We start from the raw sequence: 22,242 nt of genomic DNA, 5'->3' as shown, positions 1-22,242 counted from the left end.
CTCGATGTATGTCAGTGTCAGTACACTGGATAACTTACTCACTGCGGTTGATACTTTTCACGTAGTCCAATAGTTCGAGTCAGCAAAATTGTGGTGTAACATCCTGTGCTTTGCAGTAACCATATGGTCCTCGGATCCTGAACCATAACTGAGGTTTTAATAGTGCATGATCTACACTAAACATTAATCATCTCTGGTACCTGCAGTACCTCTGGTAATAAAGAACAAGTACCCTTACTCTTGGGGGTATCTGCACGTTTGTTTGGTCTGTGAGAGGAAACTGAGTACGAGCCACTGCTCCTGAATGTTTGCATGAACATTCTACAGATGTTCAGTATAAGAATATCTGGTCATGTAGTCCGTGATCCCTCGTCAGACACAATCTGTGATCCGCAGTCTTTCAGTCGTCATAAAAAAACTCTGCTGAAACCATCGCCTAATCCTCCGATCAACTCAAGTACTGACTTCAACTAGTACTCTAGGTGAAGTATCAGTTTTATGTACCAGCAACTACATTTCAATACCAAAGTTAAAAGAAAGTAACGTATAAAAACTAAAGTTAAAAGAATGAGGTTTCTTAGAAAAGAATAGTCTCTTTGTGTTGGAGGTCAGAGGTCAGAGCGTCAAAGATTCTCCCAACTACTGTTGTCACAGTTTATTTCTACGCTAAAATGTTTGTTACCTCCCACATCACGTGAGATTACATCACCAACTGTCACGATGTAACTCTTCCTCCTCCCACTTTCTCTAAACTGTCAAAGTAGTTTTTCGGGCTTAAAATATTCTAGCTTTGTTTGATCCATGGCACCAACATGTCTGTCCAGTAGAGGGAGCATGAGGTCGGGGCTACAATAATGTTTTATGGTTTGAATGGAGGAAGAGTGACTTATAACCACACCCAGTTCAACCAGTTCACACATGAGACGTAACAAAAAACACCAGCTATGAATCAAACAATTGAAGATTTCAAATCACTCAAACAACAACATAGTCTGTCAGCAGCCAATGTAGGGTCATTTTAGATTTGACCCAATAATACGGAACAAAAACTGGTGAGAGATTTGACCAAATGTAAAATTATTCTATAATAATTATTGTAAATGTTTGACGGGTTAGGGTTAAAAACTCACATTAAGACTCTGTATCATAAACAACTCAGACAGAAGGAAGCTCTGGTCATTTACAAGCTAATACTGATAATAATGATAGTGGTTTGCAAAAGTTGAAAATAAGACAAAGTGATCTCCTGATTTGCAAATAAACATGTTATGTAAATGATCCCATTACTTTCTGGAATGATTTTATATCTTTACAGTGACAACAGCAATATTACACACTGTGAGGATTTTCAATGTCAGAGAGAGTCAGCATCTGCCTGAGTGCCCATGAGCGATGGAGTACACAGATTTGTACCATCAGTGGTTCTCTGCATGATGGAGAGAACAGATTGCCTCTGTTATTTAGGTCATTTAGCCAAGGCCACTGTGTGTGTGTGTGTGTGTGTGTGTGTGTGTGTGTGTGTGTGTGTGTGTGTGTGTGTGTGTGTGCGTGCGCAGGCGCGCGGCGCGCGCGGCGCGCGCGCGCGTGTGTGTGCTGCATGCCTGCCCTGAACACAGCTCACACACACACACACGACACTGCATTGACTTTCATTCATTTGGACTAAAAACATTATCCTAAACCTGAACCTAACCACATTTCAAATCTTGATCCTAAACTTAACTAGTTCCTCAGAAATTAGGTTCTGCCTCATTAGGATCAGGTTTTGGTCTCCGTGAAGACGACTGGTCCTGACAAAGTCAGTGTTTATGCCCCAGTGAAAAAGCCCTAAATAGGGTAACAAATACACACACACACACACACACACACACAGCACACACACACACACACACAGCTTTAATGTTTCCATTCCAACCTGGGGCTTTATGAAAATGAGGTTGTAATCACCTCATTCACATGTTAATATGACTTCCATGTGGATTCTCTCTGATACTTCTGCTAATGTTTTGGTCTAAATCTACACTGTAAGGTTGTGTCACTGCTCAGCTGCAGCATGTGGTCTCACTTACTGGTTCCATTTTATTATTTTAATAAATTATTACATTCACTTTGTCATCAGACCTTTGTTTTCTGTTGGTTCTCAGGTGGTAAGAGGCAACTGGGCTAAAGTGGTTCTCAGGTGGTAAGAGGCAGCTGGGGTTAAGTGGTTCTCAGGTGGTAAGAGGCAGCAGTGGTTCTCGAGGCAAAAGTGGTTCTCAGGAGGTAAGAGGCAACTGGGGTAAAGGGGTTCTCAGGTGGTAAGAGGCAACTGGGGTAAAGTGGTTCTCAGGTGGTAAGAGGCAACCGGGGTAAAGTGGTTCTCAGGAGGTAAGAGGCAACTGGGGTAAAGGGGTTCTCAGGTGGTAAGAGGCAGCTAGGGTAAAGGAGTTCTCAGGTGGTAAGAGGCAGCTAGGGGTAAAGGAGTTTTCAGGTGGTAAGAGGCAGCTAGGGTAAAGGAGTTTCAGGTGGTAGAGGCAGCTAGGGTAAAGGAGTTCTCAGGTGGTAAGAGGCAGCTAGGGTAAAGGAGTTCTCAGGTGGTAAGAGGCAGCTGGGGTAAAGGGGTTCTCAGGTGGTAAGAGGCAGCTGGGGTAAAGGAGTTCTCAGGTGGTAAGAGGCAGCTAGGGTAAAGGAGTTCTCAGGTGGTAAGAGGCATTTACGGGGGTATGTTGGCAAAACTTGAATATACTACACACATGAATGTATGTTTGTTTAAAGGCAGAGTTGGAGACCCTGGAAAAGTGTTTGAATTCAAAAACCACTTGTCTTCTTCCCTCTGATGCCCAGCGTCAGTGTCCGCCCCCCGTCCATTGTCCACTGAGCTTCCCTGACACATGTTCAGAAACAGCTGATTCTGAACATGTGACACGTTAAGTATTGAACCGTAAATACAACACAGAACATTTTAGAGGAAGCTGAGTTTCCCTTGTCGTCTCATGCTGTGATCCGTGGGATCGTTTTGTTCATTTTGTGACGTAATGGCAGCGATGGACGCAAGTCGCCGTCTTTTCACCGTTAACCAAAGCATTGTTGCGCTCGCTGTTGTGGAAACGTCTGCAGACAAGAAACCGCCGTCACATGTGGTTTCAAGATTTAGAGAAGAACGTTTACCGATCACAAGTGACGTTTTACTGTCACACAGTCAGCGGTCGTGAGTGGATGAATAATTGGGGCTGGTTATTTTGGTACTATTGTACCGTATTGTACCAAACCTTAGGAGCAGATAAGGCACAGCACGTTCAGTACTTGACCTTGGACCTCAGAGAATATTCAACAATGTCATTTAGTAACACAATCACCTTTCACATGAAAGTCATCATCATTTCTAAATTAAAAGAAAGTTGTAATTTCAATACTACAGTATACACAGATTAGCTTCACAGATTAGCATGAACACTGATAGGTCCAGTGTTCATGGATTAGTGACATTTGAAACTGCATCCGTTCAATCATCCCTTTCCCTCATTTTTCTTGTTTTTTGGCTGTTTTTATTGCATCAGGCTTATGTGGGTGGAGCCGTTACACCTGCCACAGGTGAACCATGTTTCCTTTATCAGTCTTTGCTAACATGACTAAAAACAGGAACCCTGTCTAGACTTTGAGCTTGTTCCCTCAGAGACAGGGTTTTGTCTTGTTCTTGTCTTGGTCAGAAAACACTCCGATGCTCACACACACGCGCACGTACACGCACACGCACACACACACACACACACACACACACACACACACACACACACACACACACACACACACACACAGACCCATGTGCAGCCAGTTATCTGTTTGGGAACAAAATGGCTGGCTATTAACTTTAATGTATTCATTTTTTTAACAAATAAAATGTGCTAATATGCATGAGGAGGTTGTAGTGGGATTATGCAGATGTTCCATGTGCTTGTAGCGTCTTTTAGCCTCAGTGTTGAAGCAGAAAGTCAGTGAATAAATGTCTTGAATGTTCTTAAATCCAAACACACTGTTGTTCCTCTGTGAGGACGTGCAGGTTAAAGCTGTCTGTTAAGTATTGATGATCCAAAATGGCTCCTTTAGACCAAACGAGACACGTGTGTGTTGTCTGTATGACAGCACTGTGTTCGTCTGTGGGCGTTTTCATCCAGCTGTTTTGTAGCCCTCAGCTTCAGTTGGTTGCCATGGTATTTCTCCTCAGTGCAGGCACATCACTTTGTTCCATTTTCCTCTTCAGTTTGAACGGCTGAAGTCTGTGGCGTTACATGTGCCGTTACATGTGGCGTTAGTGTTAGTCTGTGTTTCACAGACATGCACATGTCCACAGGGTCTGTTACATCAATACTCTCGTTCCTGTGTAAGTTACAATCTGTACGGGTTTTTCTTCTTCACTCCAGAGAAAGAAGAGACTGAATCTACACAAATGATGCTGCAGCAGATTAGAGATTAGATTAGTTCAGGTTTTTGAAACGTGGCTGTGTGACTACTGCTGCTAAAATAAGTTCTGTAGTATTAAAGTGGCCATGATGTCGTACTAATCTTGTAATATTATGGTAATACCATCTCATTCTTATTGTATTCACCAAGTAATACCTTGATTATGGCAAAGAAACAAAGTTGTTTGGGAATTATAGGTGACATAGAATGCTTGTATCACACATATATGTTAGTTATGGAGGTCTACTTACATGTATTAACTTGTTTTCATGGTTAAAAACCTCCTAATCGCTGCAAACGAGCCGATCAAAATATCTCCTCATTGACGCTCTCGTCAGCCGCGCTGTTTCAGACCAAAACCACACCCCCAGAACGTGGACTGTGTTGTGATTGGCCAGCCAACGAGAGCTTTCCCACTGTCCTGTGATTGGCCAGGTACCTGGAAGTGACGTAATAGATAGGCCAGCTCTCAGATACACAGCTCCCCCTCTGGCACAGTGGATGCTCTGCATCTCAGCAGCTACAACCAGAGTAGTTCTTCTTCTGCGGTTCAATGTACGCAACCGGATGTGCCCGGACTAGTGCCCGCACCAGGAGGCGCTACGGTGGTGAGAGGAGTGGTGAGGATTTTTGATGACGACATCAAATTAAGGAAGTGCCGATCCGCTTCGCAGAGAACCAGGAAAACCCTATTTTCTCAGCAGTGGCTGAACTGTTGTTGTGAAACTTTAGGGTTTCATAAACGAGGTCATGACGCAGATACACACACACAAACGCAGCGTTAATTGGAGCTTCCGGTCTATGTGGGCTTTAAAGTAGATTTAGATTCCCAAACATTTTAGGTTGATGGATGTTGTTTAGGAGGACATGAGGACAGAAGAGGACACAAGGTTCAGGACAAGATGGAGACAGATGATCCGCTGTGGCGATGATCCTAAAAGGAGAAACTGGAAGAAGAAGATTCCCAAATATCAGTAATTGTGATAGTGATTGCCGGGATATTACGTCACATATGACATGTTGTCACTGTGATATTATCACATTATTACCACGCTGTAGTCATTGTTAGTTTGAAGATGGTTTTACCATATTATTATCTCCCTATGACAGAGTTATTCTACACGACCAGCGTGTTGTTTCTGGACCATACTGTGTCTGTAAAGTGTCACCATAGTGGGATGCTTTTATTTTGAAATGCTATAAACTAAAGCTTTCCTCAGCACAGTGGTTGTGTATGTGAGCGGCTCTCCCTCAGGACTCTGAGTGACACGTGAGGAGATCCGATCCCTGATCCAGTCTTTCACGTCACACTCTCCATTTAGCTGACACGCCTGTGACATCGTGAGCATGTGAGCTTGACAACTGCTGCTAATGTCTGACATTACATGGGAAATATAGGTGAGAGTGTGGATCATGTGACGCTGACAAAGGCCGTTAACACAAATGAAGCTGTGAGCAGTGAGTCTCCAGTGAAATGAGGTCAACTCGAGAAACATTAAAATATACTGTTAGTGTGTGTGCGTGTGTGCGTGTGCGTGTGCGTGTGTGTGTGTGCAAAGGTCCCAGTAGCTGGTTACTTTGTACATCCAAGTAATAGTATGTGACAGATCAGACGAGCTTCAAAGAGACAAATCACCCTGACCCGGTGAAGGACGAGTGTATATAGACGCACAGGCGCACACACACACACACACACACACACACACACACACACACACGCACATACACAGGACTCTCATTGATTCCCCTTATGTCATCCCTTACCTTGGCCATAACCAGTTAATGCCAGTTAGGACTAGGATCCAGTCTCCATGAGGACTACTGGTCCTGACAAGGTCGGAAAAGTTCCAAATGAGAAAGCACACACACACACACACACACACAGACAGAGGTGTGAATCATCAGGGACACAGAAAATGTCTCTTCTTTCGTCTTCATTCGTCCACATGAACAAACGCAGTGTGATTCACTCTCTCAGCACTTGTTTGTAGCATTTTTATTTTAAAAAATTTAAAGTGAAAATTGGTTATTTTAAGAGTAAAGAATGGTGAACTTTGTCCGTTCTTGTTGGGTCATTGTTGTACCGTTGTATCTTAGCAGTGTGCAACCTTCACACACGATATTAAAGTCAGAGATAACAAAAGTTTTATTAACTAGTTAACTAGTAGTACTTGGATACCTGGTGCACAGCTCAGCCTTTATCTCGTTAAGCATTTACAGACATGAAGTCTTCTTTTAGACGTGATAACCCACTCGTCACCAGCACTCTTGAAATCATCATCCTCACAGATCATGAGGACGTCGTTGCTGCTGGGGATGGTTTCCAAGGGTTTGGCCGTTGCTATGCAGTGATTGACATCGGAGCGCCGATTGTTGGGAGTTTTGTGGCTGGGTGTCGATGGTGTTCCTGCCAATGTGTGTGTGTGTGTGGGCTACTGTATAGCAAGGATTTCCAATCACAGCACACAGACGGGACATGAAGCATTCAAAGAGACATGATTGTCCCAAAACAAAAACAAATTCATCTTTGATCTTCTTCACCCCGCCCCTTCCTGCTCTGCTGCTGTATACACACAAACACTCCCTCAGTCAGGTCTGATAGTTTTACGCCGAAACACAGGTTGTGTTATTGTGTCTTCAATGTTTTCACATGCATTATACTGATAGTTACCAAACCTTTGATTACATTACATTACATGACATTACATGTCATTACATGTCATTTAGCAGACACTTTTATCCAAAGTGACTCACAATGCAAGTGCATTTAAACATTTGAGTACAAACAAGAGCTTCAAGTAAGCCAAACTATGAAGCGCTAGTCATAAGTGCGACGTATAAACAAGTGATTCTTTTTGTTTTTGTTTTGTTGTCGTCGTCTTAGAGTCGAGGTAGAGTCGGAAGAAATGTGTTTTTAGTCGGCGGAGGAAGATGTGGAGACTTTCCGCTGTCCGGATGTCGATGGGGAGCTCGTTCCACCATTTGAGAGCGAGGACAGTGAACAGTCTGGAGTTCTGTGAATGTCTCTGCGATCCTCTCAGTGAGGGGGCAGCGAGCCAAGTGCATAAATGATGTGCACTTGGCTTATCATTAAATGATAAATGATACCAAGTGGAGAATTTACAAACGCCCTATTTGCAGTTACTGTGCAGCCGAGCCTGAAAACCCAGAGAGTATTTACCCATGACTGACACAGAGGCATCATCATCACCAGAGATCGAGTGGCCTGCACACACACACACACACACACACACACACACACACACACACACACACACACACACACACACAGTGAAGAGTCTTTGCATTAGTGATAAATCTCAGGGAGAAAATATCTGACTGCATCTCTGATTTTAAGATATAAAACCATATTTCATTATTTACACATTAAAACACATTAAGTGAAATAAGTTTCAGAAATGACTATACAATTCTATCTCCTCTCCTGTCTCCTTATACCCTTCTCTCCATGCTCATGTCTCTGTCCCTCAGGACTCAATCCTGTCTGTCTCCACTGTCTTTCTCTTTTCCTCTCTTCAATTCATGGGTCTTTATTCTGTCTTTCCTTTATTTTTTTGTCTTTTTTGCGTCTGTAAATACAGAGGAGGAAAAAGACCGAAGCCTCGAGGAGAGACATATTTATGCACAGCTGTCTTTAATAAAACATCAGTGGTGATTTTCAGTATCACATTTGCTTTCATTCATCTCTGTTTCTTAAAGTGAAGAAGCACTGAAAGCTTTTCTGCCTTTGTCTCACACACACACACACGCACACACACAGCACACACACACACACACACACACACACTACATGCGCCTTTACACATACCTGCCCTTTTCATCTTTTTACTTTTGCTGCATTACATACATACACACAAACATACAAACACACACATACACAAACATGCACACCTTTTACACACACACACACAGCACACAAACACACAAACACACACACATACACATACACAAACACACCTGCATGCGCCAGCACCTAAGCCTGAGCATAGCCACTAGGCACTTTTACTTACACAAACCTGCCTTTTACACAAACACAAACAAGCGCACACACACGCACACAAACATGCACACACGCAGTCTTGAAAGCTTTTACTGGTCTGAAGGAGAAGCTTAGAAATCAATGCAGACCATATACATATGTATATATACATATGTATATATACATGTATGGTAATGTAAATGTAGCTCAAACCATGTAACCGTCTCTTGCAGATGTACGTCACGTGTGTGGTGCAGGCGAAGGGCACTCGTCTGGCCAAACCCGTGCTGTCTCTGGGGCTCATGTGTCTGGCTTTCCTCACCGGTCTCAACCGCGTGGCTGAATATCGCAACCACTGGTCAGACGTCATCGCCGGCTTCATCATCGGCTCGTCCATCGCCACTTTCCTGGTGAGACGCACATCCATGAATATAATGTGTGCTGGGGAGCTTTTACAATCCTGGGCTGACGGAAGAGGAGGACACGCCTCCTCATTATGTAATCAGAGACATATATTTAGGATCTATGAACATTTCCATTGTAGCAGTTTTGCTTCATCTCCTTTTACTCGTCAGATCTACTCATATTTTAATCAGAACATACTTGAGTGAAGAATCTCTGACAGAACCAGACTATTAAATTCTAAAGATGTTCATAATATTATTCATATACAAGCAGCAGCAGCATGAATAAATGAATCTGATATCAGTTTGAATGATTTCACAATAATGAAGAAAAATTCTGCTTCTAATAATAATAATGGCCTTGCAACAAGGATAATAATAATAGTAATAATGATAAGAATAATAACAACAATGATAATAAAATGGAGAAAAGCATGTTTGTTTTGTGGCTCTGAGAGATGTTCTAACCAGACACTGTCGTACAACTTCATGTCCAAACATCCAAACTATGACTTGGACATTTTTGAGTCTGTGTTAGCATTAAGTTAGCGCCTTTGCAGCAAGACGACGAGTTTGTGACCAGTTGGAACAAGGCTCTTTCTGCATGGAGTTTGTGTGTGTGTGTGTGTGTGGGGTTTTCTCCAGGTTCTCCCGTCTCCTCTTGTGTTTAAATGAAAGCACAGCTGGACTTTTGGTTCTGCTCTACATCTTTGATGTTTGTGCAGAGTGAATGTTTGACAGTCAGAGCAGCTGAGTCAGCTGTTCCATGAGTTTAATAACAATGTAACTAAGAATCATCAAAATATGCAAATGAGACGTGATGACGTGCGTACGACGTGTTCTGGTGACTTTCTCTACTTTCCATTGAAAGTAATTGGCATGAGTTTAGTTTTTGTTTAGTTCTCACAGGACAAAGTAACTTTGGATGAAAAGGTTCTTACAGTTTTACATTTCTAAGCAAACTGAAGCAAAAGATCAGCCTCGTCTGAAGTGAACGTACAAACCATCGTCACTATTGTAATTTCAAGGTAAAGGAAAACTCTCAGTGCAGTGTCGACATAAACGCTGTCAGCTGTGATGTTGTTATTTAGAGAAAACAATGGAGAAATGTTCTCTTCATCTCGTGTGTGTGTTGCAGGTGGTATGTGTGGTCCATAACTTCAAAGGGAAACTCCTGCTGAGCGAAGAATCACCAGCGGAGCCGCGGTCCAACACAGCCATGCTGAGCATGGGCCGAGTGGAGAGTCCACTGGAGAAGTACATCGCCTCACAGGTCAGTACGACTCCATCATCATCATCATCATCATCATCATCATCATCCTCGTCCTCATCATCACACCTCCAGGTCGTGGCTTTCATCACTTTAATGGGACAGTTTTCCTGAAGTGCAGTTGTATGAGACGCTCACACATCGTCAGCACCAACAGCTGCGACTGAAAACACGTCAGGCAGCTTTAATCTCAGCATCAGGTAGCTTTAATCTCAGCGTCAGGCAGCTTTAATCTCAGCGTCAGGTAGCTTTAATCTCAGTGTCAGGCAGCTTTAATCTCAGCATCAGGTAGCTTTAATCTCAGTGTCAGGCAGCTTTTCTCCAGCGTCAGGTAGCTTTAATCTCAGTGTCAGGCAGCTTTATCTCAGTGTAGCTTTAATCTCAGTGTCAGGCAGCTTTAATCTCAGTGTCAGGCAGCTTTAATCTCAGTGTCAGGCAGTTTTAATCTCAGTGTCAGGCAGCTTTAATCTCAGTGTCAGGTAGCTTTAATCTCAAGTGCTTCACATGATAAAAACACTGGGAACAACCCATCACCACACCCACCTGTCAATCATCCCAACCAACACTTAAGACGAATAAATAACCAGGAAACTTAAATTTACTGAAGTGAAACTGAAAATTCAAATGTAACGGATAATTCAGAGTGATACTGTGAACAATATTATCTTATAAGATATTAAGGCTAATTAAAGATCCAAACTTCTTTATTGTCATGTATTAAATAACAATGCAACTTTGTTAGGAGTAATGAAATGATTTGTGTTCGGTGTCGACTTTACAGAAGCAATTAAAGTTATAAATTATAAACATAGGATACAGGAAAGTGTAAAATAAAATAAAACTAACTGGTGCAAACATTTTAGGAGCTGCAGTTCAAACTGTGAGTGTACTGATGATAGCATGGACGTCAATAAAAGAATATATAACTGGAAGAAGAATAAGAGACTAAGACATGACGTCCATCAAAGAATCCTCAGGTCTTCGTTTGCTTAAGTCACTCAAATGTCTTTTTGCTGTGGTCTCTGGTGTCAGTTGTGTTTTAGTGAGAGTCTGTGTCGGTGCTGACGTTGTGTCCTCATGCAATCACACAAAACCTCAACTCCAATGTTGGATATTGTTGGCTCACTCACTCACTCACTCACACACACACACACATGCTGCTGTAGGAGACCGATGATGAAGATGAAGAGTCGAGTTACATCATGGAGCGTCTCTCAGCGTTCCTGCGCTGGCTGCGGGGTCTCCATTGGTTCCAGCGTTTCCGGAAAAAAAGGCAACAGAGTGTGAAGTTGTTTGACCTGAACTCCAAATATCTCTGGACAGAAGTTTGATGATGACTGAAATCACACACATCGTGATTCCTCTTAAATCTCTAAATCCATCACAGGTTTCTGCTCATGACACGTGAGGGTCCTGTATCAAATTAGACCTTTTATTATTATCTTCATTCAGTTCCAGTGAGTTACAGCACTGTCCTCGGCTAATCTTACAAGTGAATCGTCCTTTCTGCTCCTGTGTGACCAGTAAAGCAAATAATCACTTTTCATACTCATTTAGTCATTTGAGCCAATCAGACATTTCTTGTGTCTTTGCTGATCCAAAGTGAAACTGACAGAACATTTCACAGCAGATATTTTGTCTTGCATAAAGAACCTAAAAGGGATACTTGAGTAAAAGTCTTTAAGTATTTGACATTTATTGCACTTAAGTAAAAAAGTCTAAAGTCATTTTATTAAGAAATTGTGAAGAATTTGAATGTTAGTAATGAACTAACGTAGCTTCCCTGCAGTAGAAGCATAATATAATATAATTAACATTAAATAACATTCTCCTGTTTCTGCTGAAGAGTTCAGCGTCACAGACCAAGTGTCCAGCGGTTTGAGACGACGTCCTCCATGATAGGATCAATAATCTGACATATCTGACATGCGCGCGGCAAATGACTCCGTCACCAACTCTTCTTCTTCTTCAGTAAAAGTACAAGCTTGTAGAAATATAAATAACAAAGTATTTGTACTTCATTACAACACCGGGTAAAAATCAGCTGTTATTTGTACATATCTCAGCGATTACCACACACTGTCTTGTATAAAATAAAATAAGCCATATTCATGGTTACCTGAATGAAAAGGTATCATGTTATATATATGGTTTGGTTTATTTATTTATTTATTTATTTATTTATTTAAAGACAAAGTCAGTCCAGCCTCATGACACCTGTTCAGTTTCAGTTTAATTAAACCTGAGGTTTAACATCAGCACAGAGCTGCCTCTGTCCATGGTGCTGAACTGATGCATTTCAAAAGTTTAGCCACATTTGTGCCGTGTAAAGTGTGGGGATACAATATGAGGGAGATAATGTTCATGCTAGCAGGCTAATGCTAATGCTATCCCCCAAACTTGCAACCTGAGAAGCTCGTAGAAGGAAAAATACCACGAACATCTTGAAAAAGCTAGTTGCGAGCGTCAGCTTTGGCAAAAATGATGTTGCTCTAATATCTGCTGTCTGAAAACTTGAATTATCACGGGGAGTGATGTTAGCATCAGGTTCCTCTCGTGTAGTTGCAGCAGTGTTTTATTTCCTGCTGATTCATTGTCCTGTAAAGTGGTTGTAGTTTCTGGGCCAGGATCTAGAAAGCACTCAAAAATGTTTCACTTCACTTTCCCTCTCTGCTTATAACAGAGGTGCATTAGCGCGCTGTGCTAGTAAAGTGCTTCAGTCGAGTGTGTCAAACCCCACCCACTCTGGAAAAAAGAGACACACACTTAAAGTTTTTAACTTGATTTCTTATGAAATGTTATAGATACAGACCCTAACCCCGTAGATACAGATACAGACGTTTACCTGTGATTGGAGAGACGCTAGCTGAGTGCAGAGTGATGTGAAACTTTCAGACAACAGCCATGTTGGTGGATTTAAAGCTATTCACTTTATAATATCTTTGTTGCAAAAAGGATATTAATCATAATTTGTGATTTTTTTTTTGCACATGAACAGATGTTTTTCATGTGAGTCAAAGCAGCTGTTTATGTTTAATTAAAAACATGCTGCCATGCTAAAGGACTTAGAGCGATGCTGTCAGACAGTGTTAGAACCATGCGGCAGCACAGACGTGCAGGATTAGGCACCAAATAGCACGAGCTAATCCATATTCAGGAAATGTTCTCCATGTGAGATTTGTTCTGTGAGAAATGAGCTCAGGCTTTAAAAAGCAAATCATCACAGAAGAGAGCGTCTTTAACATTTATAAATAACAGCATGAATAAGTGAACATCAGGAGTAAGAATTCTGCAGCTCGGCCTCACGTGTGTCTGTTTTCGTCGCTGTTGTTTTAAAGGGATAGTTGATGGTTTTAAGTGTGGCTGTATACTGACATGTAGTCAGGTGTCACTTTGTAAGACGCTTATTCTCCTGCACCAGAGTTCATAAATAATATCAGCGTTTTTTATCTTGCTGGGACTCGACAGGTCCTGTTCCACTGTCACTGTTTCTGTCACTCAGGTAAATCAGAATGAATGATTTGTAACACGGAACACACAAATATAACTACATTCAACTCAGTGATGGAGACAGCAGTAGATCAACAGTGATTTTCCTCAACAAAAACTACAGTTTCCAGTCAGAAAAAGTCTCTTGGTGAGATAAATAAAAGAATCTTAAATGTTTATAGATTTTGTAATGAGAGCCGTGTCTATTCTCTTGACTTCAGCTAAATGTAAGACACTGACTATGTTTAAGTATCTGTTAGTTACAACCACACTTAAAACAAATTAAGATGCTTTCAGACAAATGATTTAACTAATAAAGAGGGACAAGAGTTTAAAATAATAACAATACTAATAATACTAAAAATAAAACCCTAGAAAACAGAGTTCCAAATACTTAATACCAACCTCACCAGCAACTCAAAGCTAATATTATTCCTAATGAGTCTTAATGAATTATGTCTCCAATGAGGATCCAACTTGTACATGAAGCAGGAATGAGGTCAGGCCACGCCTCCAGCAGCTGGAGCTCCTGTTGTTCAGGGGATCACACATCCTGCTTAGCATGTTAGCATAAACTGGAGAGGAGGCTGTGGTTCAAGCTGTGGTTCAAGCTGGATTTGTTCAGTATCTCTCCAGCATTGAGATGTCGTCACATGTTCCATTCTCATGGTTCACAGAAATACGTGGAATCAGATCGATTTGAATTCATTTCAGAGTTATTTAAAATAAATACCCGAGACATAAAACACAGAAAATGTACTGGTAGTAGTTTGGTTTTACACCCGAGAAAATGTACTGGTAGTAGTTTGGTTTTACTTTGCAATGTGTAAGATGTAAGATGATCAACGTCTATTAAGAAGTCACAGAAACAATCTGAGTCGCTTGCTTAACATTAGAGTTTATAACATTTTCTTAGTATCTAACACAGTCCATGTCCATGGTTACACTGCAGACAGGACGTGCTAATTGCTGCTTTGGCAGGTGTGCAGAACATTTCACACTCAGACAACAGAGCGAGAACAGAGCAGATCATTTAACCACGGTGACAAGAATAAAAATACAAGCACATGAGTTTGTATAGGAAGTCACAGCATGAGCAGCAGGTTCAGAAACACAAACAGTAGACAGTTAATCATTAATGAGGCGACTGGAACAGGCCGTGTTAAAACCCCTCCTCCCCCCAGAGACTTAAAAGTACCCTAACTATGAATAAATGATAAAGTAAGAATAGAAATGTAAAAAGATGAAAGGACATCAGTGCAGTTTGCTTCTGGACACGTCCTTCACCGCCTCTGCCCCCTGTTTTCATCCTTTTTCACCCTCAGCTTTTACAGAGAAACAGTTATTTGACCATAATAAAACACCGGGCTGACTGCAGAGACAGATCATACGTGATTTGAGCTTTAAATTTAAGCAGCATTGCAGTACACTCGCAGATTATCATCCACGGGGTGCTGGTGTTGTCAGTGAGAGAGACACTCCTGTATGGTTTGGACGGTGTCATCAGGAGACACGTTAGCATCGTCCTGTTATCATCAGCGTAACTATGGAGATCAGTGCCGTCCCCGAGTGGCATCATGTATAAATTAAAAAGAATAGGACCTTGAAAATGTAACCTTGTATTTCATGTTGTAGCTTTTTGATGAAAATTCATCCTCGTTTACCATAAATTCTCTGTCTGTAAGATAAAACTGAAAATGAAATGAGGTTCAAAGAATTGAGTGATCTGCAGTGACTTCTGTCATTTATGAACGTATTATTATTATTATTTGAGTTCTGTTTACCTGAAGGTCTGTACGGTGTTTACGGTGAGAGCTGCTCTCAACAGAGCGACAAGATCACAACTTAGAAATGAGTGAGGAACAGAAACATGACAATGGTTGAGCTCAGTATTCTTCCTCTCTATGCAGATGACACACGTCTCTTTAATGACTGGCTCTGTCAGAACAGAGTTTCTTTATGTTTTACGTCGGAATAAATGACACAAAGATGTTGCCATGTTTTAAATTTATCTTGGTTAAACACGGGTCCACTGGCCCGCTGCCTGTCCATCTGCTGGGCTGTTAGAGACCTCGTGCTCCACATGCATCAACCTGATTTGAAGTTAATGAAGCCTAAAGGAGGAGGAGGCTGATTCTGTCCAGAGTATTTGGCGTGTGTGGTGGTTGAAGTGCTTTTTTCCCCTGATTTGTCTTTGCATCTTTTTTGCACCTTCAGACTTGATATTAGCAGCGTGCTGTGTTTCAGCTTCAGTCTCATGAATCCGTCCACAGGCTGCTGCTGAAAGACTCTGGACAGCTCACGCGAGGGCAGGCTCTAAATATAGCTCAGTGTAAAGATGCCTGCGAGCTAAACAAGCCACAGTGAACAAAACCACAGGAAGTAAAGATGAATTGTGCCCTTCTTTAACGCGTGCTTTTTCACTTCATGTCTCCAGACGATGTCACATATTTAATATGAAAGGTAAATGTGTGAATCAAACTAATGATTGGATCCTTTTTGTTTTTGACGCAACCATAAGAAGAGTCTCACTATAGCTTTATTACAAACACAACAGGAGGAAACTATAGCACTTTAATATAAATGCACATATCTCTGCTTAGATGAAGGAGTATATATACACACTGTATGCACTTGTATGCACTGTATGGCTGTGAGTGCGTCATATGTTTGACAGTTCATTTAATACAAAGGTTTAATACAAACACACAGGCAGTGACCATAACAAGCTCCTTATTAACGAAATACACAAAAGACAATATTGTTACTTCAAAATCTACTCAGTAGATATTACTACTTTACATACATACAATACATGATGGTAGTAAAACTGCTACATTGTAATATGGAAAACCACATTTTATTTTTATGACTTAAAATTAATTATCACACAGTGGTGGAGTTCCTGGAATGTTTTTTTTTCTTCTTCTGAAATTATCGACGCAAAATGCAAAATACGTTGCACCAGATTTCCCGAAACACGTGTCAGTCAAAGACGAACTCAACAGGAAGTTTACTCATCATATTTAAGTCACTCACTCCACGACATGTTAGCCCAACTCTTGTACTTGTACATGTACATGTAGTATTGTCGCCTCATATGTGACTTAGTTTTACACCTGACACACAAACGAGTGACACGTGATTGTAAAACAGTTGTTTTCAGTGTAACTGAATCATGACACACAGCAGCAGCAGTAGCAGCAGCAGCAGCAGCAGTGTTTGTGATGCTGCTCATCTGCAGCAGTGCTGTCACTAAACACACCACACTCCTCTGTTAACATGAACAAAAGAAAAAGCAGGAGAAGTAGAAGTAGTCGTGAGTACACATACTCACAATGATTACTACATCCAGTCTAACGTATCTCTGTCATTGCTTTACCTGAGCACTCGGTAGTGGTTACGACTGCAGTGTGGGAATCACCAGAGACGCCACAATCCCATAATCATATATTGTGATAGAGTAGCACAACAGTGAGCACTTGACCCGTAAAAGGCGGAGTCACATCAACACGCTGACACAGACAACGGTCAATCCACAGTGTCCACTTAACCTATGAGAGGGAAACAGAGAACCCAGAGAGAACCCACTCACACAGAAAGACCGTGGGTCGAACCAGGGTCTGAACTGGGGAACATGCTGTGCGGCGACAATGCTATGTAACACTTATTATAATATAATAATATAAATATAGCGTAGAAAACCTGTCAATGTGATTCAGAGTAAAAATCCCATTTACCCAATTCACACCATCCTCCCACTCCTTTATACAGACCTTCTATTCATAGTCTTATCTCACACTTCACACTTCACTCTGCACAGAATTCACTGTCTTGACAGTGTCAGTGTGACGTGTGACTAGCATATGCTGTTAAGTCATTACTGCTATAAATAAATCACTTTTCCAGCCTCACTCATCATGTCTTTAGACCTACTGCGTATAGACAGACAGACAGACAGACAGAATCAAAGTGTAAGACACTCAACATTTGACTAAGAAACAAAGAGAATTATCATTACATCATTTGTTTGATTGAATTTACCGGCAGAGTAGTGGCTGGCACAAAAAGACCCGGGTCAGAACAAGAGGTTGGCATGTTCTCACCAGGTTTTCCGCAGGTTCTCCGGTTTCTTTGAACAGTCCAAAAAACCACCCAGAGGTTATTTGTCAGTCAGTCAGTCATCATCTAACTGCTTTATCCTCCACCAGAGGGTCGCGGGGGGTGCTGTGCCAGTCTCAGCTTCATCGGGCGATAGGCGGGGTACACCCTGGACAGTTCGCCAGTCCATCGCAGGGCCACACACAGCTAGAGACAAACAACCATTCACGCTCACACTCACTCCTACGGTCAATTTAGAGTGTCCAATTTACCTAATCCCCACATTGCATGTGTTTGGACTGTGGGAGGAAGCCGGAGAACCCGGAGATAACCCACGCACACACGGGGAGAACATGCAAACTTTCTCTTACTTACTTAAAACTTACTCTTTTCAGTCCAAAAAGAGGCTTTTATGTCAGTCTTGGACGTGGGACGTGTTCTGTACGGTACATGCCCTCGACACTGTGTATCACGGGCCCTGAGGTTTATCACCAACTTACGATCTCTCACACGTCACTGTCTGTTGTTATATGAGTGTGTTACACTCATATAACTAAAACACTGGCACTATTCTCGGTCGTCTCCCCTCCTGTCAATGAGTGGAGCTCTAGATCCATCAGCTTGGTTCCCAGGATTGTCTCTCTCTGTCCGTCCCAAAGGTCAGAACAACTGAATTGGAATAAAAAGCTGCAGAAAGATTTAAACTTAAAGGCTTTGTCTTAGTGGATGTTTTAAGGAGAATACTGGAGCTTGGAGGCAGAAACCTCTGTCTACACATGTTCCTGCTGATTTTTTATGATTAAGATTGTGATCTTTTTGATTGGATTGTTGATTTGAAGTTTTTGCATATGTTTAGAACGCCAAGTCTGAATCCAGTCCGACTATGAGTAGTCAGACTATGAGTCACATTATCCAGGTATGTTAGTCCAACTAAGGCTAACTTAATTGTAGTCGGACTGACATGTTTACATGACATTGAGAAAACTGAATTATTGTCTTCGTCTTAGTCAGACTAAAATTGGACTAAAATGCAGTTATTTTTAGGTGACTAAATGCCGCCTGAATAGAACATCCTCCCTTCTTCTTTTCGCTCCGTAGCTTCATCCTTCCCCCCCCCTTCCTCCTCCTCTCTTGCTTCACTCTGTTTGGATTAGAAAAATCAAAGCTTTTATTCTGCATGACTGACCATCCCCTGCCTCTGACTCTTACTGGCTTTTGTTTTGTTTGCTGTGCTGTTTGCTAATCAGGCCTCTTTCTTTGGTTAATGCTTTGATCCATGTGAGGATTTCACAGGGAACAAATTGAGCGCTTTGGTGAGGTTTAGGCTTATGGATGTCCTCCTTTTTCTTCTGTCAACCCGGAGTATTTTCCATGTTTGTTCTCTCTTACTCTATAAACTGTGCTAACTTGACATTGGACACCTCCACTGTGGAGATTCAGCAGAAACTTTGGCTTTGAAATCCACGTGATTTTTACATGAATCGTTTCAAACATTAAGGAAAGTCATGAAGTAACAAAACATATATTATGTTAGCATCGTATTTTACAGCTAACTCCATGTAAGTGTTGACACACACTGTACAAATCTCTACATCACAGGTGGTGAGTTCTAGTTAAGCATGAGCCAGTGAATCTTTATTCAAAACCTTCTAATTGTCCTGTTGTAAATACTAGGACATCAAAGAGCGTTGACTAGCATCGATGATGTGAGTCACGACCATCAGCCGTGGACGGGGACTGACGCTGGCTTCAGCAGATTCAGTCAGTGTGCAAATTGAGTTAGTGCCGAAAGTCATTTGCACTCAGTGGAACAAAAATCACTCCTCAATCCTCTTTCACACTGAACTCAATGGCTAAACTTGTGATGCGCTCACTTACAAAAACACCATTCACATTGGCAGTAGCTTTTCTGTCCTTTTTGAGTGTCACTTACACATACCCTGGTATATACCGTAGAACTGTATTTCTGATTGTCTTTTAGTAGTCGTTTTATTATGGCCTAAAGTCACATGTCAGCACTGTGAGGGAACTGCTGTACAGCCTCCGCTCTTCTGTCGTTTGGGGCTAAATATTCTTGGTAACATTAAATGACATGTCATTTTAGCCACTTACAATGGAATTGAGTACAATCAGCCAGGGGTGGAGTCGAACTTGCGACACAGTGGTCTTAACCACTGAGCCACTCCATCCCTAACTTCTGCAGACCTGAAAATCTGTATCTTTGGCTGACAGCTTCGTAGCTTCGTAGACTACGTAGTTCGACTGGTCAGTGATGAAATCAAAAACACGTCCAGTCGAACACCTTGTTGTTTTCAGGTGATGTTAAAATCTCATCATGCCTGTGAAAGTAAAAACTAAACTACGGTGACTTTGAGTGACTAGTTTAAAACAGTGGTGCTGTGTTTGTGCATAGACGTGTCTTAACTAACTAACTAACTAACTAACTAACTCTGACTTTCATTGTCTTCTCCCCGCTGTAGAATCACATCACCTTCGCTGAGGTCACATGACGTGGAGTCGGCCGTGTGGCAGACCCACTGGACATCCACGCTCTTCACTGTCCAATCCAACTAACTGAAGTGCAGCGCTAAACCCATTCAGTGCGTGTGTGCGTGTGTGTGTGTGTGTGTGTGTCGTTCTGTGTCGTCTTTACCACGTCCCTGTTGTCATTTGTGGCTTCTTGTATTTAGGAAATCAAAAGATGAAAAGGAGTCAGTAAGTCTCCATCTATGCACTTCCTCTGAACCACGGGCAGAGTCCAGCTCGCTGGGAGGCAAAGGCTGGAGATGTTACTCACTGTGAGACACTGGAGGAGGAAAAAGAAGAAGCTTGAAGCTGAAAGTGAAGAGTCACATCTTTTTATTGTGATTTTCTTTTGGTGTCTGTAAGGATGGATTTTTGTCAAGATGTCAAATGTTACAGTTTTAAGAAAGACATGTAGTTTATAACATATATCTGTTTATAACATTGATTTCCTCCTTTCAACTTGTGTAATTGTTGTATCATATCACTCTGCAGGAAAATGAAGACTTAAAGGAAGGATTAAGAATTCATTTTCTCACAAACGTGATCACGTTACAGACGTGCTTCCACGCAGGGTCAAGTCCAGCCTGAGATCTAAATTCCCATCTGGACACATGGGCTGTTACTCAATGCAGGGTTTGCTTCCTTTAAAGGAGATGCTCTGCATGGCTGATGTGGTGCGTGGACCTTCATTTGCAGTGTAGCCCACTTCCTCTGAAGGACGCTGCACCAAAATCAGCAGATTTTGTCCTATCCTTATTTTCTTGTCACGTAGCAGCTGAACGTGACTAATGTTGTGTTCATTACTGCGTTGTGTTAGGAAACATAATTCATGAGTGCTCACACGCTAATGCTGGAGCTGACCAACAAGCAACAGCTTAAATCAGGTGACACATATTTGATGTTCACCTGTTGCATTGAGGGTTCACAACCTTGGGTTCAAATGGAGTGGCTGAAGCGAGGATGTCATTTTGCCTCACATTAGTGTCTCTCAAGGGTTTTGCTGGTGTTTGTCTCCAGTGAGCGGTGAATGGTGGGAAACACGCGGCCATGAAGGATCCACCTGTTGGATTCACCTGTTGTTCCTCCAGAGTGAAACAGCAGAGTCATGTTTGTGTCTCCCGTGCTTCCTGCAGGCCTGAATCATTCATGCTCACAAACCATCCAGCCTCTTGTGTCTTTGTCATTTTGTTTAAGTGAGATTCTGAAAGAGATTGTGTGTTTGAAGTGCAACACTTTTATCATCTGCAAACTCCCGAAAGAAGAAAAGAACCGTTACTACTTTGATAAATATGGGCTCCGATCAAAGTAGCAAACAACTGCTTTGTGTTTGTGTTCATGTGTGTGTGTGTGTGTGTGTACACACAGTATATACTCTATGCTGTCAAGTCCAACCAATGAAAACACTGAACTCTGATGATTTTACAGCAAAACTGTCAAGGAGTGTTTCTTAGCTGAAGCAGACAATCATGAGCTCCCACTCTCTGTTTTCTCAGACTGAAGTGCTTATTATCTTTATTTATTTTTATTTATTTATTATTTATGAAGAACCACACAGAGACACTGGGTTAAAACTGTCTCTGCATCTCATAACCAATCAGGACATGGACGTCTTTGACCGTCAACACAGCTGCGGGTACTTTTTTATGATGTAGCTCAGTTGAACCTTTTTTTCTTTCACGTTCAGTAACTCTGGTTATATGTTTACAGAAATGAATGAGTCTTTCATGGACGGAGCATTGTTTCTTTTCATGTACACACTGAGAATAATGTGAAGGACAGTAAAGCAACATTTGGAACCAACAGTAATGTGACATTTTTCCTATGCTGAGAGTGATATTGCCATATACAGGTAACAACAACAATAATAATAATGATAATGATAGTAATAATGAATTATAACCATGAACATATAACAATATGGTTATACATTATCATATACGTGATATATTTCATATTTAAAGATATGTGCATATATTACATTTGTGACTGAAGCTCAAAGACGTAGTGACTGTGTG

At 41.6% G+C, this 22,242-nt stretch overlaps 1 protein-coding gene across 3 annotated transcripts in view; it reads left to right on the top strand.

The window, feature by feature from the left end:
* Window positions 1-22,027, top strand: part of LOC122774616 (phospholipid phosphatase-related protein type 5-like) — a 58,993-nt gene extending 36,966 nt beyond the window's left edge. For 2 of the 3 annotated variants that reach the window (XM_044034064.1, XM_044034073.1), the window contains 3 exons: window positions 8,671-8,847; window positions 9,980-10,114; window positions 20,182-22,027. In XM_044034064.1, the coding sequence (XP_043889999.1) occupies window positions 8,671-8,847; window positions 9,980-10,114; window positions 20,182-20,211 (342 nt within the window). In that variant the 3' untranslated portion in view covers window positions 20,212-22,027. Of the gene's footprint in view, window positions 1-8,670; window positions 8,848-9,979; window positions 10,115-11,277; window positions 11,768-20,181 lie in introns of those variants that run through there. The other variant, XM_044034083.1, reaches the window with a different exon arrangement.
* The last annotated feature ends 215 nt before the right edge of the window (window positions 22,028-22,242 follow it).

Source organism: Solea senegalensis, linkage group LG1, assembly GCF_019176455.1.
Source record: "Solea senegalensis isolate Sse05_10M linkage group LG1, IFAPA_SoseM_1, whole genome shotgun sequence".
Classification (NCBI taxonomy): domain Eukaryota; kingdom Metazoa; phylum Chordata; class Actinopteri; order Pleuronectiformes; family Soleidae; genus Solea; species Solea senegalensis.
The sequence above is the reverse complement of the archived record's forward strand: the minus strand, read 5'-3'. Positions and strand labels throughout refer to the sequence as shown.